Here is a 20,330-nt window from a genome sequence, read left to right on the forward strand (position 1 = left end):
GCTACAGTTTTACTAACAGATGGGATATCCTGCAAATGACAGCTGTATGTTCAGCCAACATACCAAAGCCTGGATGCCTCACTTTGACACTGTATGTCCAACATATGACCTTATCCTGAAGGAACCAAGAGGACATATGTTATGTATGGGTGGAAAATTACATCAGAATGTTCTTGTCCTAGACCAAAGAAACTGAAGCAGAAGCAGAGGCAACTCTACATATATGTACAACCGATAAAGCAGGGGGGGGGGTTAGAATCACAGAAGAAAAGGGGAAATGAGGGTCAGATGTAACACTGTAACAGTGATCAGTCAAACATCTACTGTCATGCTAAGTTCTGACACAACTGTACTATGCCCTTCCTTGGATCACTGTTTCAGTATTACCAATAGATAGGAAATTCCCAAAGCTGTTGAAGAAGCAAGGGAGAAGGAAGACTGAGCTGAGCTATGGTCTAAATGTCCCTGAAGTATAGACCTAGCATACCCTGCTATACTCTAGGAGAAAACATCAAGTTTGGAATATTTAGTGAAAGTGTGGATAGAAGAGCAAGTTGCTATTTCAAGGATATATCTGGGAAGCATGGTTAGGCTTAAAAAGGCCCTTTAGGGTTGTTAGCCAAGTATTCCCATATGATGTTTAAATGAAATACACTCTATAGCATGTATTTTAAACCTAGGGAGTCTTTTAAGGTGACTTAGACAAATCAAATATGAGGTATTTAGTGTATAAAGTTATTATTTGTTGGCACACGTATAGGTACTTACTCCATGAGTACATCTAGTATTAAAGAGATTTTTATTTTTATATTGGTAGATAACATTTTTAACATTTTTATATAGGTATTAAAATAAATAACATAGATTTGGTATTTAGATCCTTAGTTTAGTAATTGTTATTAACTGTTTTTATTTCACGTGGTTTACGTATTTACACATGCACAAGATTAACTTGATCAGATAACAACTGAAATGGTTTAAACAGGAAAGACACTTTACGAAGGAATTAATTAACTTGAAGTAGTCATGTGACGTAATAGATAACGTTTCAAATTAGCAAGGAACAGGCAGGACTTGTTTCTGAAGAAGTTTGGCATTTTATACAAACGAAAATGCTGTAAAGCTAACAGTGAGTTGGAAGTGCGTTTAAGTTTATGGTGTGTCCGAGGTTCGTTTTTCTACATTAAATAAGTGTTTTAAAACACTTGCTGTGTTTTGTGGACTACCCAGAAGCAGTCTGTTTATTTTATGTTGGTTGGTTTAGTTTGTCCTTTATTATATTCCCATATGATTGTTTGATCCTACGATCTTGAGTTCATACCCTTGAAGATAGCCCTAAAAGAAGCTGGAGTTCTAGGGAATGTGCCTTTGCTGGAGCCTGGACTTGACTGCCACAGAAAGAATAACAAAGGAAATAGGCTTAGAAATCTAGTTAGAAACAGTTTGCTTAGAAACAGGAGAACCCATACTCTGGTCAGAGTTTCTGATAATTTTGGCTTTATTCAAATAAAACCTGAGCTGTCTATGTACATCCAAAGAATGCAATATTTTCCCTCCTTTATTCTGAGGAGAGGAGGAAAAATTAGGCAAGCTCATGGTCTGTGTAAACAGGATATATATGACCACCTTAGGCATAAAGCAAGAGAATACAAAGAGATCAAGCTCAATATAAAACTGGTACAGCGTACCCCTCACCACCGAAGACACATGTACAAGTAAAGCATAATGTATTTAACAACACACAAATACAAGAGACTATTAGTAACGATCGGGTCGTAATACAGGAAGAAGAATTCCAAGAACAAGACATTTATGTCGATGGTGATATAGATGAGGTACAGGAGGACACCATAAGAAGAAGTGATAGAATAAAGCAACGTAATATGAATAACCAGAACAATAATTTCAACAATAATGGTAATAATAACCAACAACCATCTACATCTAATCAGGAACAGGGTTTTCCATGACGAAATCAACGAAAACAATGGAACAGAAGGAAAAACCACAATCACAGGAGATAACATCTGATATAGAATCCAGTGGTGTGGTTTTAGTAAGAAATACACAGCAAGACTTCATAGTCTATAATTATTCATCGTTTATAGTTACCACACAATTGACTAACATTTTAGCTAAAGGTTTAACCTTTGTTCCCTCTAGTAGAATGGATATAGCTAATACCATATGTGACATCAAGTTATTTGTAAGGAAATTGAATCTCAAACAGCTTTTGGGTGATCAGGGCCCAGTTAATAATCCATTAAGAATAGCCAGTTGTTATAATCCACCTTTACATAACATACTTCACACCTTTGAAAAAATGTGTGAGATAGATGTGAGACAATTACATCCAGAAAAGCATAAATACTCCTATAACTTATCTAAAGAAGAGAGAGACAACATCAATACGTTAATTTCAGCTGATGTTAGAATTATGAATCCAGATAAAGGAGGAGGAATAGTTATAATGGACATGGTGGATTATAAAAACAAACTAAATATTCATCTCACATCAGATGTTTATGAGAAATCATCAATCAACGAATACAACAAAGCTAATCAATTTATAAAAAGCTTGTTGAATGAATTTTTCATAGAAGCGAGAATTGATATCCATCTCTTTAACTATTTAATGATAGAAGCACCAAAAATACCAACCATATTTGGAGTGCCAAAAATCCACAAAAGTATTCAGAATCCACCATTCAGACCAATAGTGGATGGTAGAAATGCATCTACATTTGCGTGCGCTAAATATGTGGATTTAATTCTTAAAAAATATGTCATCATGGATGAATGGATTATCAAGGACTCATGGCATTTTCTGGAGAAGATTAATAATTTAAAGTATCAGCAAGAGAACAATTTCATCTCAACTGATGTGAAATAACTATATACCAGTATCCCTCATCAACAAGGTATTGAATGAATACTTGAAAATATACGCAATAAAAATGCACAGAAAGATGAGATAGCTCTTGTAGGAGAATTGCTTGATATAATTCTGTCATATAATTTCATTTTTTTTGACAAGCAACTCTATAAACAAACAAAAGGAGTAGCGATGGGATCCCCATGCAGATCAAGTTTTGCAAATTTAGTTATGTCCTATTGGGAGAAGAATTTCATCTTTAATAATATGGCATTGAAGGATAAAATAATCTTCTATGCTAGATTCATAGATGATATTTTAATTATTTTTCAAGGAAATGAAAATCAAGCAACAGATATGATAAACTTCTTCAATATGAGTACCAGTTTCTTGCGATTTACTCACACATACAATGAAGAATTTATAGCGTATTTGGATGTGAGATTAAGCAAGAATATGCTTAATGATAGTTATGAAGTGAAGATATTTAGGAAATCAACTTATTCTAACAAATTTTTAGATTTCTCTAGCCAACATCCCATACACCAGAAAAAATCAGTAGTAAAAAGACAACTTGTTAGGGCAGCACGCATGATCACAACTGATATAGAATTTGACAAAGAATGTTTACTGTTAAAACAGATGTTTACTAACAGACATTATCCTCCCAGTTTCTTGGATCCTATATTGGAAGAAGTTAAAATAAAAAGACAGTTGGGTTACTTCACTCTGATATTAAAATGGAAAGATGCTATCATTTTAGATGCAGGAGGTGAAAATATAGTTGAAATGTATACAACACCAAGAGAAGCACCCAACAAAGAAAATTATAATGCATCATGTATCCTAAGATTTTCCATGGACTTTAACAGCATTAAAGAAATAATAATAAAAAACGGGAATATGTTTAAAGATGACCATGTCTTAATGGTCAAATTAGGATCGATGCCTAAAATTATATGCAGGAAAGGATCCAATTTGAAAAATATTCTGCAAAAAGATCACAACAATAAATCAATTATAATGAATAGAGGGATGGGACAATGTGGAAATTGCCCTTATTGTTGTTACATGTCTTCAGGTATTTCATCAGTTATTAATGGTTACAAAATCTATATAAAGGGGAAATTTAATTGTAACTCTAAAGGAGTAGTGTATCTGGCATCTTGTCAATGCTGTCCCTGTTTCTATATCGGTAAGATGGAGTAGAGGTTAAGAGACAGGGTGTACGAGCATACAAGAAGTATTAATCTACAAAAAGAAGACAATGCATTGTCAAGGCATGTAATGGAATATCCCAATCATAAATTTTGCTTCAAAGTCATATTTCAACAGAAGCAAGACATGAGAGGAGGTCCATTTAACCTACTGTTAGAGAAAAGTGAATTGTTATGGCAAATCCAATTGAACGCATTCACTTACCCTGGTTTAAACGAAAAATGTTCAATAAGTAGTTTGTTAAAATTAAGAAGTTTGGAAAGATAGTTAAATATATAATATAAGGATATTCAGCATTTATGTATATATGTTTAATAATGCTTCTACACGTTTAACAAATTTTATAACAAAGAAATAAAAATAAAAATTAAAACTAAAAATAAAAATAGAATTGATTACAACAATTCCCCATATATTTTCCTTCATCTTCGCCCTTTACCTATTTACCTAATTACTTAGTTAATTATCCATGGATATAAACATCAAATATATAATACATTTTTAATAATATTTTTTATAATAAAATTTTAATATTATTTAATGAATGTCTAGCATTTAAGGTTTTATAGCTGTCCATAATGTATATAATATAAGTGCTACATAAAACGAACAATTTTAGTCACAAGAAATAATTATTATTGTATTTTAATAAAGTTTAATATTGATATGTAAAATTTATTATTATATAAATTCAATTTTTTCAGTATTTCAGGAAAAAGCCTATTACTAATTTTAGATTTTTTAATTTTAGATTAAGCAATGTTTAATATTCATCATGAATTACGTGTAATAATTTCTTTCAGCGATTGTCTTGCATAAGATGCTGTTTATTTGTAGTGTTTATGCAATATATCCATTTATGTCTAGAATCCAAATAAATGATTTTAAATGAATTAGTTTAAAACAAATATTGCGGAACTTATACTCCACAATAATATTTAGTTCGTAATATGAATGACATGTAATGTTACTCTTTTTATTTACATATGAGTATTCTGTTTTTAAACATATTTTTACTACACATAGTGGAACAAGTTTGTAAATGAACCCGGGGGAAACATGTATTTATTTAATTTAATTTAATTTAATAAATAAATAAATAAAACAGACAACAAGAAATTTAATTAAGAAACTTTATATTATTTTAAAAACCATATTTGTGAAATAAGTACTATGGCTTTAAATATCTGTTGTAATGGTTTGAATTTCGGTGGGCACGGATTAATTGACTGCTATTTGGCTATATAACTGAATGCATTCAAGTGAGCAGGTGTTTGCCAATTTCTGATGAAGTTTAAACAAAGGTTTAAATGAAAAACGTCTGTTATTTTTAGTGTTTAAAGTAATAAAGTGTCGAAAAGTAACAAAGTGCCGAGTTTCAGGTTGCTGTGTGCGTAAGCGGATCTTTTGGATTTCAACAATAAAGCAAGAGTTAGTTCTAAGAGTAACCCTGTCCTTGTGGAAAATTAGAAAATGGCCATCAATGCTTGCAGCTCTGTCACCCTTTTAGCAAAAGTCAAAACCACCAGAAACACAGTTTTCCAAATTCAGAATTTTGGAGATGAAGACACAACAGGTGATACGGCAAGTTTTTTTCAGAACATAGTTCAGATCCCACAAAGGGGGAATGACTCTCTTTGGAGGCCTGATGAGTAAGAGGCAGGCAAGAATGACTGAATTTGCTTTGATAGAAGAGAATGCAAGTCAAGCTCTGAACAACTCACACAAGAAAGAATGGATATTAGGAATACACAGCTTGGTTTGTTCAAGGGTAGGTCATGGCTTCACAACCTAGTGGACTTCTTTCAGAGGGTCACCATGGCATTGAATGAGAGAAAGAAAGTGCATACTGCCTATCTTGACCTGACTAAGGCATGTGATACAATACCCCACTCAAGCATTGTAAACAAACTCATGGATATAGGCATAAACTCCTATGGATGAGGGGAATACAGTGTATACTGCCTACCTTGACCTGGCCAAGGCATGTGATACAATACTCCACTCAAAAATTATAAAAAAACTCATGGATATAGGCATAAACCACTATGTTACACAATGGATAGCCAGCTGGCTCTCAAATAGGACCCAGGAAGTTAGGATAAGCGACACCACCTCCACAAACAGGCCAGTCACTAGTGGAGCCCTCAAGGTCAACTTCATTTTGATATCAACTTCTTGAAAGTCAAGACCAATGTCAAAGGCCTCTGGCTAACCAAGTTTGCAGAGGATTGCAAACTAGAAGATGACATAGAATTCCTCTAAGACACTAACATCCTACAGAGCGGACTTCTTCTTCTTTCGGTTTTTCCCAGTTAGGGGTCGCCACAGCAGATCACCTGTCCGCTATGATGGGCAGTGGAGTTTTACAGTGTTGAGTTGCCAGCCCAGCCCCCAACCTTCCACAGAAGGCACACACATGCACACACTCATGCCTAGGGCCAATTTAGAGTGTCCAATCCACCTACTGCATGGAAACCCACGCAACCACAGAGAGGACATGCAGATTCCACACAGAAGGCACTCCAGCTGAGGATTGAACCAGAGAACCTCTTGCTGTGAGGTGGCAATGTTAACTGCTGCACAGACTAATACAAAGAAATGACTGGTGCCAATTCCACATATTTAAACTCAATGTCGAGAAATGCATAATAGCATGCTTGAGGAAATCAGCCACCTTAGGAAATTACCTCATCAATAACACACCCTGAAGGTGGAGCAAGTAGTCGGGGAATTTAGGTTTCTAAGTAGATAGTAACCTGGACTTTGACCAACAATTGTCTAAGGTAACGAGGAAATTATTTTATGTTGCTCAACTTATAAGCAGGGTATGGCATGTAGGTCCAAGGAAGCCATTGTTTCACTGTATTCTGCCCCTATAAGGCCCATCATTAACTACAACATCCCCTTCAGTATGTACCTGATTTGGTGCATGCAACAACATCATCATCATCATCATCTCCTTTTGGCTGTTCCCGCTAGGGGTCGCCACAGCGGATCACCTGTTTCCATTTCTTCCTGTCCTCTACATCTTGCTCTGTCACACCAACCACCTGCATGTCCTCTCTCACCACATCCATAAACCTTATCTTAGGCCTTCCTCTTTTCCTGTTACCTGGTAGCTTCATCCTTAGCATCTTTTTCCCAATATACTCCACATCCCTTCTCAGCACATATCCAAACCAACATAATCTTGCCTCTCTGGCTTTGTCTCCAAACCTTCCAATCTGGGCTGACCCTCTAATATACTTATTCCTAATCCTGTCCACCCTCGTCACACCCAGTGCAAATCTTAACATCTTTACCTCTGCCACATCCAGCTCAAACTCCTGCCTTTTTGTCAATGCCACTGTCTCCAACCCATATAACATAGCTGGTCTCACTACCCTCTTGTAGACCTTCCTTTTCACTCTTACAGGTACTCGTCTGTCACAAATCACTCCTGACACTCTTCTCCACCCACTCCATCCTGCCTGTACTCTCTTCACCTCTCTTCCACACTCACCGTTACTCTGAACTATTGACCCCAAGTATTTAAACTCATCCACCTTCTCCACCTCTACTCCTTGCATCCTCACCATTCCTCTATCCTCCCTCTCATTCACACACATATATTCTGTCTTAGTCCTGCTGACCTTCATTCCTCTTCTCTCTAGAGCATATCTCCATCTCTCCAGGGTCTCCTCCACCTGTTCCCTACTCTCACTACAGATCACAATGTCATCTGCAAACATCATAGTCCATGGGGACTCCTGTCTGATCTCGTCTGTTAACCTGTCCATCACCGTTGCAAATAAGAAAGGGCTCAGAGCTGATCCTTGATGTAACCCCACCTCAACCTTAAATGCATCCGTCACTCCCACTGCAGACCTCACCACAGTCACACTACCTTCGTACATATCCTGTACCACTTTTACATACTTCTCTGACACTCCTGACTTCCTCATACAATACCACAACTCCTCTCTAGGCACCTTGTCATATGCTTTCTCCAGGTCTACAAAACCACAATGCAACTCCTTCTGACATTCTCTGCACTTCTCCATCAACACTCTCAGAGCAAATATCGCATCTGTAGTGCTCTTTCCTGGCATGAAACCATACTGCTGTTCACTAATCATCACGCCCCTTCTTAACCTAGCTTCCACTACTCTTTTCCATACCTTCATGCTGTGACTGATCAATTTAATTCCTCTGTAGTTACTACAGCTCTGCACATCACCCTTATTCCTAAAAATCGGTACCAAAACACTTTTTCTCCATTCCTCAGGCATCCTCTCACTTTCCAAGATTTCACTAAACAATCTGGTTAAAAACTCCACTGCCATTTCACCTAAACACCTCCATGCTTCCACAGGTATGTCATCTGGACCAACAGCCTTTCCATTCTTCATTCTCTCCATAGCTATCCTTACTTCCTCATTGCTAATCCACTGCACTTCATGATTCACTATCCACACATCATCCAACCTTCTCTCCCTCTCATTCTCTTCATTCATCAGCCCCTCAAAGTACTCTTTCCATCTGCTCAACACACTCTCCTCACGTATGAGTATGTTTTCTTCATTACCCTTTATCACCCTTACCTGCTGCACATATTATACACCTATGAACCTATAAAAAAATTATCTTCTTACTAGATGAGGGGGCATACATTTTATTGTCCACTGAGTAAAGGTGTCTTGAAGAAGTGGGTAGGTGAATGAGGCTGGGGGAACCTAAGAGGCATGAAGGAGCAATTCAAGACATTTTGTGACCTTTTAGGAAGATGAATAGGGCCCATTTGTCTTATGTTATGGATTTGCAGGTTTGGAAGGATAGAGATAGCTTCAAAGACAGAGGATCCTGTGTGTGTCCAAGATGGAGGGGGAGGTAAAGGTTGATAGTCAAAATGAGGCAGGTTTATCAGAAGGAAGAGTTTAGATCCCTTGGAATCCTGCTGAACATTATCCTGAAATCTATTTTTATTTCTTCCACAGACTCAGGGAACTACAGACACATAAGTCTGTCTGGTCTCATATGCAAGGCCAAGGAAAGACTTATCAGGGATCTGATAAACAATGACATAGCAAACCTACAGACTCTAGACCATACCTGGGGTTTGGGTTTGCCTAAAGCAGGTCATGCCTACTTAACCTAGAGGACTTTGTTGAGAAGATCCCCAAAGCTATGGCTGAGGGCAAAACAGTGTACACTGCCTACCTCAACCTGGCCAAGGCATGCTACGCAATACCTCATTCAGGCATTGTAGATAAACTTACACACAAAATTAGGATTAAACCTGTACATTAGCTAATGGATGGCCAGCTGGCTCACTGATAGGACACAAGAAGTTAGGACAGGGGAAATATACCTCCACAAAGAGGTCAGTCATAAGTGGAGTCCCGTACCCTCTGGAAAAACTACCACTCCAGTAAATTGCCACATTGACAATACACCCCTAAAAGCAGACACAGTGGCCAGAGACCTGGAAACACGTTAACAATAACCTAACTTTTGCCAACCATGTGCCTACTGTCAAATAACAATGAGGAAGAGACTAAAATCCCCAAAATAGTTCATAATTCACTTGTTTCAGCAAGAAAGTTACTTCCAAATATCTCTTGACACAAGTACACAGAGCTAATCCATTTGTAGGATGATCATTTTGAACAAAAATAGAAGCAGTAAAGCAAAACCATACTAGTAGCTCAATGGACCACAATAAGAAAATAAAAAATGAGACTGAAATTTCTGATTGAACCATTCAACATTTAGTTTGTTATAACAGAAACAGTTCAAAATGAGTTTTAAGAGAACAGTGTGCAAGAAAATATCCTGCTCAATTACATTGCTATACTGAAAGCTCATTTTGTGTCTGGATTGTGCATGTGACAGAATTACATTGCACTATTCAAAAAGTTATAGAAATTAAAAAAAATACAGCTCCACTAAACTAAAATGAAATTTTTAGTGATACTCTTATCAGTCTTCAACTCTGGTATTATGCCATAACATTATTATGAAGAACATACAGTGTCAAGATAACTAAGTAAGATGCACATACAGAGATGCTAGAATCATTTACTGATGAATGACATCACCACCCCCACAGTCACATGATTCACACCCAGGTATGCTACTGCTGTTAAAGGTTTGTTTTTCTTTTCTTTTCGGCTTTTCCCGGTTAGGGGTCACCACAGCAGAACACCGGTCTGCTAATGATTGGCAGTCGATTTTTATGATGCCGAGTTGCCAGCCCAATGCCCAACCTTCAGCGAAGGTACGCCCATTCACACATGTTTTTTGGAGGCCAATCGACCGGAGGGAGGACATGCAGACTATACAGAAGGCACTCCAGCCAAGAATCGAACAGGAGAACCTCTTGCTGTGAGGCAACAATGCTACCGCTGTACCACTGCAGCTTAGTCTACTGCTGTTAAAGGTATACTGCAGTAATCACATATATTGCATGTGTCAGGCTTTATCCCTGTGGTCCACAAAACTAGCTTGCAGTCAACTTCTAAGCAAGGTATTGCATACAGATCATCTGTGAATATGGCAGCCTGACAACCCAAGAAAGGTTCTTTCAGCAAGTACCATTTGTGCAAAGAAAAATCAGTGAAACCAGCTTCACTGCTAATAGATTTTGCATTTTCATCTGAGCCATGTCACCATAGAATTGAACTGGTATATATAAGTTTGGGGGGGTGGGGTTGTATGCCTCTTGCAAAATCGTACTCTCAGATTCCTTGAAAGTAGTTTTTCAGTAATTTTACTTTGCATAAACAAAATTAACTTCATCAACAGCTGAATACTAGGTATGTTTTTCTTGTGATATGGAGAAAAAAATATTTATACCATCTGTGCAAACAAATTACAGAATAAACTATTCACTCTGCTCTAGGATATGAATGTGCCCACAAAATCAAACTGGCTAACATCTTCCTGGAAAACCCAGTAACACCACACTGGAACAAGCATGTACCAAAAACTTAATAAATGCAAAAATTCCCAAAACACTTAACTGTAATTGGTTACAGAACAGGGCTTGTCATTTCAGCCTTTATGGACAATATTTTATGTGTACTGGTGCTGCATATCTCTGACTCAGTCAAAGTTTTGTAATGAGACTTGGTATCTAAATTACATTTTATTTAGTTATCATTTATTTACTGGGATAATCTGACTGTGTCAGAGCCAATTTTCAGTGGAGACCCAGAGAGAAAAACTCCACAGGCATAGGTGCCGGAAGCTGTTGAAGACTGGGAAGGGGGGGGGGGGCAGAGGGTGAGAGTGGCACTTAGTGATCCAAAAATGGCAATTTTTTGTAACTATTTACTACCACAACATAGGTTCACTTGGAGGAAATGTTAAGCTTATCCAATTCCATTTGGTGCTCAAATTAACATTTTCTAAATGGTCTTACCTATCCCATGGCTCACAATTGTATATTAGCCCTAGTGAGAATAATTGTGATCATACCACAGATAATTTGAGGGTACTCAAGTAAGGGATGCAACCTTTAGGAACTGCCTCTATCCATTAGTGGCATGAGGGGCAATCCTGGAGTACATTTTCTATTACCCATCCTTAGATCCAAGTTACATTTGAATATGGGCAGATGAGCTTTGTTTTATTTTTATCGATAGTCTGTTCTGGAACAGTGGTAGCCTCTGTGATATATCTCTCCACAACATTCAGTTTAGATAGCTGGACTGAGTATTTCTGACGCCATTTGACTTGCTGATGTTCAGTAGGTCCATCGATATTAGGTCGGAGGATGCCTTGTATGCCAGACATGTCACCTCTAAGCATTCTGTAGGATACTGAGTATGGTAATAAATCTTTGAGGTGGTCCATGCAAGACCTATTGTTTAGGACTTGTATCCTTTTAGTAATGTATCTCTAAAGGTATTCCAATTGTTGCATGGGGCTGGACAGATACATGCCAAAGTGGGCATGATTGACCTAATGAGATCTTTGTAAAGGGGGACAACAACATCTCTAGATCTAGTCACAATCAATTTATTTATAAGCTGTGTAATATAGAAATACGTTCTTATGACTCTGGGCACATGTTGGTCAAAAGTTAGGTCACTGTACACATAAGTTCCCAAATGCCAAACAATTGGGTCAGTTCTCAGAGGGCATTGTCAGGATTTTGAGACCAGTTATTATTTGGGCCAAACCTTCCCGCATGATGTTTAAGTCATCTGGAGATTCAATAACTGCTCCTAGCTTTCAGTCATCTTAAACTTGGCCGGCCAAAGCCGTTTGGTATTTCCTTTTACTTTTGAGATGTATATGCCAAACAGAAAAAGTCTCAGCACCGATCCCTGGGTGACTCCATTGGTGACTGGTCTTTTCACCTATTTTGATCTCCTGCATCCTGTGAGCAAGTTGGCAATCCAGCTAGTGATGTAAGTCTTTGCTCCTACATTATTCATCTTTTGTACTACAACTGAGTAGGGGATTGTGTCAAAAGGCTTAGTGAGGTCAGGCAATTAACAATTTACAAAATACAAATATAGCAACATATAACAATACAACAGTTATATTGAATTACTAGAATATGACTTAAAATATATATGTAGTGGCACTGTTCTTCCTAATTACCACTACATATATATTTTAAGTCATATTCTAGTAATTCAGTGTAACTGTTGTATTGTTTGTTATATCAGTGCAGCAGTATTGAACACAGACATAAGATTAGTGTGTATTATAAACTCACAAATGTGCAAAGCCTAATCAAAGCAATACTACAGATTGAGATAGAGGACAGAGAAAGAATGAGAGGGAGCGGAAGAGAAGCAAGGTAAATTATTTGTGAAAAGGAGGGGGGATGGGATAAGAGGTAGGTAAAAAGTACATAAGTTTAGTTACATATGATGGTCATAGAAAGGTGGAAAGAAGTTTGGTAGTTACTGGATAAGGGGAATAAGATTTAGCCACGAATGGAGGATGGACATATCAATTTATTATCAAGGAAGAGCCTCCATAGCTTTTTTAAACTGAGTTGAGTCAGCAGTAGTTATGATAGGTTGTGGGATAGTATTCCAAATTTTGGAGACATAGAATGGAGAGAGTCCCTAGCACTACTGTTGGATTTGTAGGCCTGTAGACCTGTAGTACAGATTTATTTGAGGATCAGATGAATCAAGTGTTGCTGCAGTGCTGGAGCAGTATTGAAAGAGCAGGAGATTTAACAGGATGGTATACCACTCTATGAGCAGTAATAAGTTGGTTGTAGGTTAAGTAATGGGGTAATTCTAGTCAGTTGAGTTGTGGTAAGAGCAGCGGTGAGACTTATCTGGAGAGTTGGTAGTGAATTTAGCTATTTTATTGTAGCAAGCTTCAAACTTGACTAGATCACTTTTCTTCAGACTGGTGAAAATAGGAGCGGCATATAGCAGGGTAGAGAGTAGGTGAGTTATAGCAATTGCCTGTCTTGTAGTGTTAATTAGGAAAGGCTTGATTATGGACAGTGCATCTAATTTTATATGTGTCTTTTTAATAGACAGATGTTTATCCAATTTCAAATTTTGTCAATTAGGACACCTAACAATTTTTTGGGGATACGACTGATATTATGGTATTGTTGGAAGAATATAGCTGGAATGGAGTTGGAGGGTCTCATGATTTACTAGGACGAAAGAGTATAAGTTTAGTTTTGGATGGGTTCAGAATCCATTCTGAGTCTGATAACCAGGACTTGACAGCTACGAAGGATTGTTGTGTGGTTACTTTAAGTTGTTTTAGGGTAGGTGCAGTATAAATGAGAACAGAGTCATCAGCATTTTGAACAATGGTGGCTAGATTAGTAGCAGTATGGAGTTTGTTGCTGAAGATACTGAATAGTAGAGGACTGATAATTGAGACTGGGGGACCCCAATAGTGACAGGTAATAAGGATGAGAGAACTTGTTGCTATTTGACAGCTTGTTGTTGGTCAGTTAAGTAACTATGGAACCATGCAAGAGAAGAGTGACTAAGTTTTAGGGTGGAGAGTTCAGTAAGGAGTTTCTGAAGTGAGACTGCATCAAAAGCTTTGGATAATTCCAGGAAGATGGAGGATACTAGTTCCCCATCATTTCAATGTTGGTTTATGGTATTAGTAAAACTTGGGAGGGCTGTTGTGATACTATGATTTGGATGGAAACTGTGCTTTGTGTAAGATAGGAGATTATTAGATAATAGGTAGTTTAAGAGCTGCATATGTATGCATTTTTCTAAGACTTTGGCTAGGGGAGATAAGATTGCTATGGGTCTGTAGTTGGAGAACTCAGTAGAGTTACCACCTTTATGCAGAGGGATTATGTAAGATATTTTCCAGATTAAGGAATGTAGTGTTCTGATACTGAGTGGTTAATCAGAATAGAGGCAGGGTAGGAGGTGGCATCTGCTGCTAGTGTTTGTTAGGAATTTTATACATAGATTATCAGCTGCAAGGGTTGTGGGTTTAAGTTTAGAGTATTTTTTTATGGTACCTGTTTGTACATGTTTAAAGTAGAAGGTGTCAGTGGTTTCCTTGGGTAAGTTTGGAATAGTTGGAGGTGAGTTGCTGTAGGTCTTAGACAGTGACAGTATAGAGTTTGTAAAGAAAGAACTGAATTGTGCAGCTATACTGTCATTACTGTTAGTGGTTGATGGGATATATGTTGAGGACTGTCTGGGTTGAAGGAGTTTTTTTTATGGCGGACCAAAATTTTTTGGGATTGTTGTGATGCTTTTGCTGTATTACAGTACAATATGCTTTTTGCCTAGTTTCACCTGGGTTTTGGCTTTATTCTGAAATTGCTTATAGTGATCTAGTTTAACTTGATTTTAGTTGGTATACCACAATGCCCGGGCTTTATCTCTTAGTTTGAGTAGATTTTTAGTGACTTTTGTTAGCCAAGGAGCATAGTTAGATTTCACTGTAGTAGATCTGCATAGGGTTAGTCTATTTAGTATGTCAAGGAATGTGGTATTAAAATAGACTAAGCAGTATCAAGGGGTAGTGTTTTAGTGGTGTCCAGTTACAGTTTTGTAAGATGGAGATAAAGGATGGAGCATTAAAGTCTTTTTAATGTGAATTAGACGGTATGTGGTATTTCTGGGGGGATGAAGATGCTGTCTATGTAGCTATGTTGGGAGATGACTGTTAATGCTGTCAGGGAGACAATCTGATTGGTAGGCTAGAGAAGATTTGTTAGTTAGGATCCAATCTAGGACTGATTGTTTTGGTGATTTTGTTTATTCTGGTTCCAGACTGAATAACCTGGATGAAGCCATGTAGGTAGATGACATTATTAGTGGGATTATCAGAGTTAAAAGATTACTAGTTGGTGCTAAAGTCACCATTATGGTGGTTGCTTGTGGGAATGTTAAAGATATCCAGTGTAGAACTTCCTCAGTTATGTTGGGATTATTGCCAGGAGGAATATAAGTACCTGTTATGGTTAGACATTTGTTGTGGTTTATTTCGAGTTTGCCAAATAATATCTCCATGTTACTAAATTCAGGAATGCTTTGTTCCATAAGTTCTAATCTTCAGTTTTGTTTATAAATTATGGCTACTCCACCTCCACATTTATTTTTTCTGTCACATCTATATATGTTATAGCCTGGAGGAAAAATTTAATTGATGCTAATTTCAGGCTTCAGCCAGGTTTCAGTTAGAACTGTAATGTCAGGGGAGTATTGTGCTATGCTGTCATGGAGTTCATGAATCTTATTGACTATACTCCTGAGATTCATATTTAGGAGTAGGAGTTTACAGCCTTTAGGGGAAGTTAGTATTCCTGTGCAAGGTGGTGGAATATGGGAATTGGTGGATTGTTGTTTATCACTATTGGGACTAGGGTTTGGGTATATTTCGTGACAGAGATTTAACTGTATAGTGAAGTGTAAAATAAATTTTGAGAGCTTAGTTAAGAGTTTGGTATATTTGAGAAATGTTTGAGATTTTGAAAAAGGTTGAACATATTTGTAAAGTATCCTATCTAAATTGTGTTGCATAGGTTAGAAGCTATCTCAAAGTTAATGGGTAGTAGGTGTTGGGGCTGAGGGTTTATAATAGTAGGAGAGGAGAAAGTGTTATATAGCTGACTGCTATGATATTAGGAGATTGACTTGTACAAGGAGAGTGAAGATAGTGTGTAAGGATAATATCTGCAGAAGATTGGTACAGAAAGAAGTTGTCATTGTATAGAAGGGGATGAAGTAATTCAGAATAGGGAAAAATCAATGTGATATGTTTTTATAGGAAAGGTGTATGAACCGGTTAAAGTGACAGCAGAAGAACTCACAGGAAATAGACCAATGAAGTAAGTGACAAAAGTGTGTGGGTAACAGGAGGTGAAAATTAAGGTGGTAGTATATTAGAGTAAAAAATGTGGGCTGTACAAGTGTAGAGATGAGAGCTTTGGGGTGTTTTCTAAATTATAGAAGAGTAATGCAGTGAGGTACAGAAATTAGTAGCAGATTAACTGGATAATGATAGAAAGAGGAAATAGGTAAATGAAATATAATGAGAAGATGAAAAGTATGAGTGGTGAGGATGTGGTAAACGTGTTGTGTGTTATTGGTTGACAGTAACTGGAGGGAGTGGTTAGACAGAGTTAAGTTTGTGCACCGGGGTGGGTGTGAACTGGGGGTAGGGTAAGGGAGCGGAGTGAGCCCAAGCTGAGTGAGGGCAAATGGAGCAGGTAGAACCTGGCCACCAATTACCAAAACCAAGCAGAAAAGGTGGCAAAAAAATTATCAGTAACAGCAGACTGCAACAGGTTAGTACCAATAAGCTAAAATTACAACTACCCTGTAGCCTGTGTCAGATGGGAGATACTGAAAAATCTATGGTAACTAAATCAAATAGCATTTGTTTGCATGTTACAAGACTTGTGTAGCAACCTAGTTCCCTTGAGCAAAATAAAAGAAAAATAAGAGAATTAAGGAGTCAATTGTATAGAAGGGACTGGGAGGGGGTACCTCTCATTAGCAACCCGGCTAGTGTACATGCCACTACTGTTTTATTGAATTTACAAAACTAAGGTTAACTTAGAAACCACAGCATAGTGGGTGAGAAACACACATTGTTGTACTTGAGAGCTTTCTGGACTGGAGCACATTGAAGAAGAACAGTAATGGTTAACAGTTTCAAGGTATAATGTAACTGTAAAAAGAGGAATTTTGTGAGATAGGAAAAAAAGAAAGCTTGAAAGAAAAGGAGAGCAGCTTTAGAGAGCTTAGGAAAAATACAGTACTTTTAGTGCGAATGGGAACAATGTGATTGAGAGACCTAGTCAGAAGCACAAAGTAACAGTACAATGTGTAAGAACATTTCTTGTTTTTGAAGAAGTTATGTGAAAACTGGGCATTACACCAAACTCATTATTGCAGATAACATAACCAAAACTAGACTGCTAAACAAGTATTATATTGCTTCTAGTTTGTAAATTGTGGTTTGAATGATCTTCTTCTTCTTTCGGCTTCTCCCGGTTAGGGGTCGCCACAGCGGATCACCTGTCCTCTCATGATTGGCAGTGGAGTTTTACAGTGTCTGAATGATATTCTTTTTAAATTAGAAATTGAATATATTGAAATTATCCTTTCCTGGAAATGGTTTTAAATTCCTTTTTTCTCTTCTTTCTGCACTCAGCCAGCCTGTGTTATCAGTGCATATCAACCTATGACAGAGTGCGATGGTGAAGTTAGTCTGAAAAGGGCAAGTATGGCAGATAGCTTTATTGATATTTTACTCATTTTGTGTTTTTTAAAGTATAAAATGGCATGCTCAGTGCATTGAAATAGATAAGATATTAATGATACGGTGCTTGAGTAAAAACAAAAAGATGTTAATGTATCAGTGCCTAAAGCTTAAGTTTTCTTGGGATATTTGTTTTATGTATAGTCTACAATTTAGCTGAGGGCAATATGCCCTGCAGACTCTAATTTATTACTACTGACCTCACAGGAAACTGCATATACAGGGGGAGAATTTTTAGTTTGGCTTGTTTTTCAAATCCAAACTGGAGCTTCTGAACCCTCTCGGCCATTCCCAGTTTGTGTAGAATTCTCTTTTTGCTGAACAGATGGATTTAAGGTTTGTGATTAAACATTATCTTATATTCTAAAAGTCTTTTATTTTATTGGCAGTTGAAATCTTAACCCTAACAAAATCACTCAACTTCATTTTGTGTGGGTGTCTTAACTTCAAACACAGATAATCACCTAACCAGGAAAGAATGCAATGTTACTTTCTGCCTTTGACTAAGAGAATTCTTTGCTTGATTAACAGCATACTTTGCTATGAGTGTGCCTTTCATGAGAAATTTACCATACTGCCTTAATTAGTGGAACAGGTAGGGCTGGATGTCCCAGAGCTAATTCAGAAATAATTAGCATACCAACAGGGTGAAGAAAATATTATAGATGGGATAAACAAATTTAATAGGACAAGAATGTCACAGAAATATGGAAAGCATGCATTTTATTTGTATGCAGATCTGATATCTGTTATGGATATGTTTTTTTAAGATATTTAGTGAAGGAACAACACTGTAATGAAAATGTTGTGATTCTGGAGTTTCTGTTATTCTAAATGTCACCCCACTACAAACGAAGTGCTGAAGACACACAGCAGAGCTTCTCCAGAAATTATGGCCTGCAGGCATTAAGATCTGTCACTGTATAATTCATATGTGCTTACATTTTTCTTCTTTGCCATTGTACTATACAAATGAGTCATTCTTACTTTATGTCCACCAGTCTCTGTAGCCAGTCCTGTAGTTATTAAGTTTCTCTCCGCTGCTTGCTTGTCTGGGATACCATGCCATAACCCATCATTAGTGGTGAATTAACAACATGTATTGTACAGTGGTGCAGAAGTAGTGAGGACTGGCTGTAGCCTGTACTACTGATGTGTTCTATTTGAGACTTTATCTTTTGTTGAAGAAATGACTCCCACTTGAGTCACTTACCTACATCAAAGCTTCAGATACACCTTAAGAAAAATAGCCACTGTCTTAAGTTGGTCCTAATGATGTATAAATAGTTTCACAAAATGTAGCAGTAATTTGAAGAGTGTGGGTGCTTCAACATTTATTCTGTCACGAAATGCTGTGAGTCTGTATCTGTAATGCCTGCTCACCTACTTTGTGTTAGTAGTAAGGCCACAGATGGGTAAGAACTACCATGCTCACAGGAAAAAAATGAAGTGTGGGGAATCATTCCTTTACCCCTGGGTCAGTATTCTACTATCTGGATTATATCACAGCATTAGAAGCAGAAACTCAAGTCCTGTGGTAAAAGTCTGTACATTTATCTTTTATGTAACTAGTTTAGTAGGTGTAAGTTTGAAACCATTCACATGTAAAGTTTTATATGACATCAATAGTAGTGTTAACTGCAGTACTGCCTGCATTTATTGTAATCCCTGCTCTGTCAATCAGTGTACTAGAGCAATGCAACCATTTTATCTGCTATCAGTGATGCATGGAAAATTCCATATTACATTTTTAATTGGGTCTAAAGCAAACTTTGCATTTTCTTTCACATTTTAATTTCAGTACTATAAACTGTGGTAACAAAAAGCTAGACAGCAAATATGTAAGCATTGTTCTCTGCTGCAATGGTTTATGAGCTGTTTATTTACTTATCTTTCAGCACGTTAAGTCAGTTCACAAATGCCTACATTTCAGCAACTATGTATTTTATGCAAATGGCATCATCATGACAGTCACTGTAAATAAGGCTTGCTCTGACAGTCATGAATAATACATAGCTTAGATGTATTTGTAAAATAGCAGAGCACCACCAACATGTTAACTAATGTCATCAGACAAAGTGATGTTATTTTGGTCACTGGCTAACTAATGCCATCAAACAAAGTAATGTTATTTTGGTCAATGGTTATTTTGGTCACAGGTTATTTTGGTCATTGGTTATTTTCTTTCTACAACTATTCAGTTGTAGCAGCATGTGAATTCAAGACCCCCACCATTACATTAGCACTTTCCTTTCCCTCAACAATATAACTATTTAGTTTAGTAGCTGTTCCCTCTGTTCCTATTTCAAACTTTACCATACAATTTCTCAAGACTCTTTTTCTGACATTTCTTATAAATTTTAAGAAGTCCTTAGGCTATACCAGTGCCTAACCAGCATTCACCAAATTATTTTCAGGTATTTCCAAAGGCATTACCAGTATTTCTTTTTGTGTAGACTTTGTTTTAATTTTCTGCCAAGAATCAATAGATTTACTAGATTTACTA

The 20,330-nt window shown here is 37.1% G+C and overlaps 1 protein-coding gene across 1 annotated transcript in view; it reads left to right on the forward strand.

Moving 5' to 3' along the window:
- Positions 1-3,067: 3,067 nt before the first annotated feature.
- LOC122797790 overlaps positions 3,068-20,330 on the forward strand; it is a 281,499-nt gene continuing 264,236 nt past the window's right edge. Inside the window, exon 1 of the mRNA XM_044066310.1 lies at positions 3,068-3,716. Coding sequence (XP_043922245.1) covers positions 3,068-3,716 — 649 coding nt within the window. The remainder of the gene's footprint in view (positions 3,717-20,330) is intronic.

The sequence above is a fragment of the Protopterus annectens genome, chromosome 3.part1 (assembly GCF_019279795.1).
Source record: "Protopterus annectens isolate FY-2018-M chromosome 3.part1, PAN1.0, whole genome shotgun sequence".
Lineage (NCBI taxonomy): Eukaryota > Metazoa > Chordata > Ceratodontiformes > Protopteridae > Protopterus > Protopterus annectens.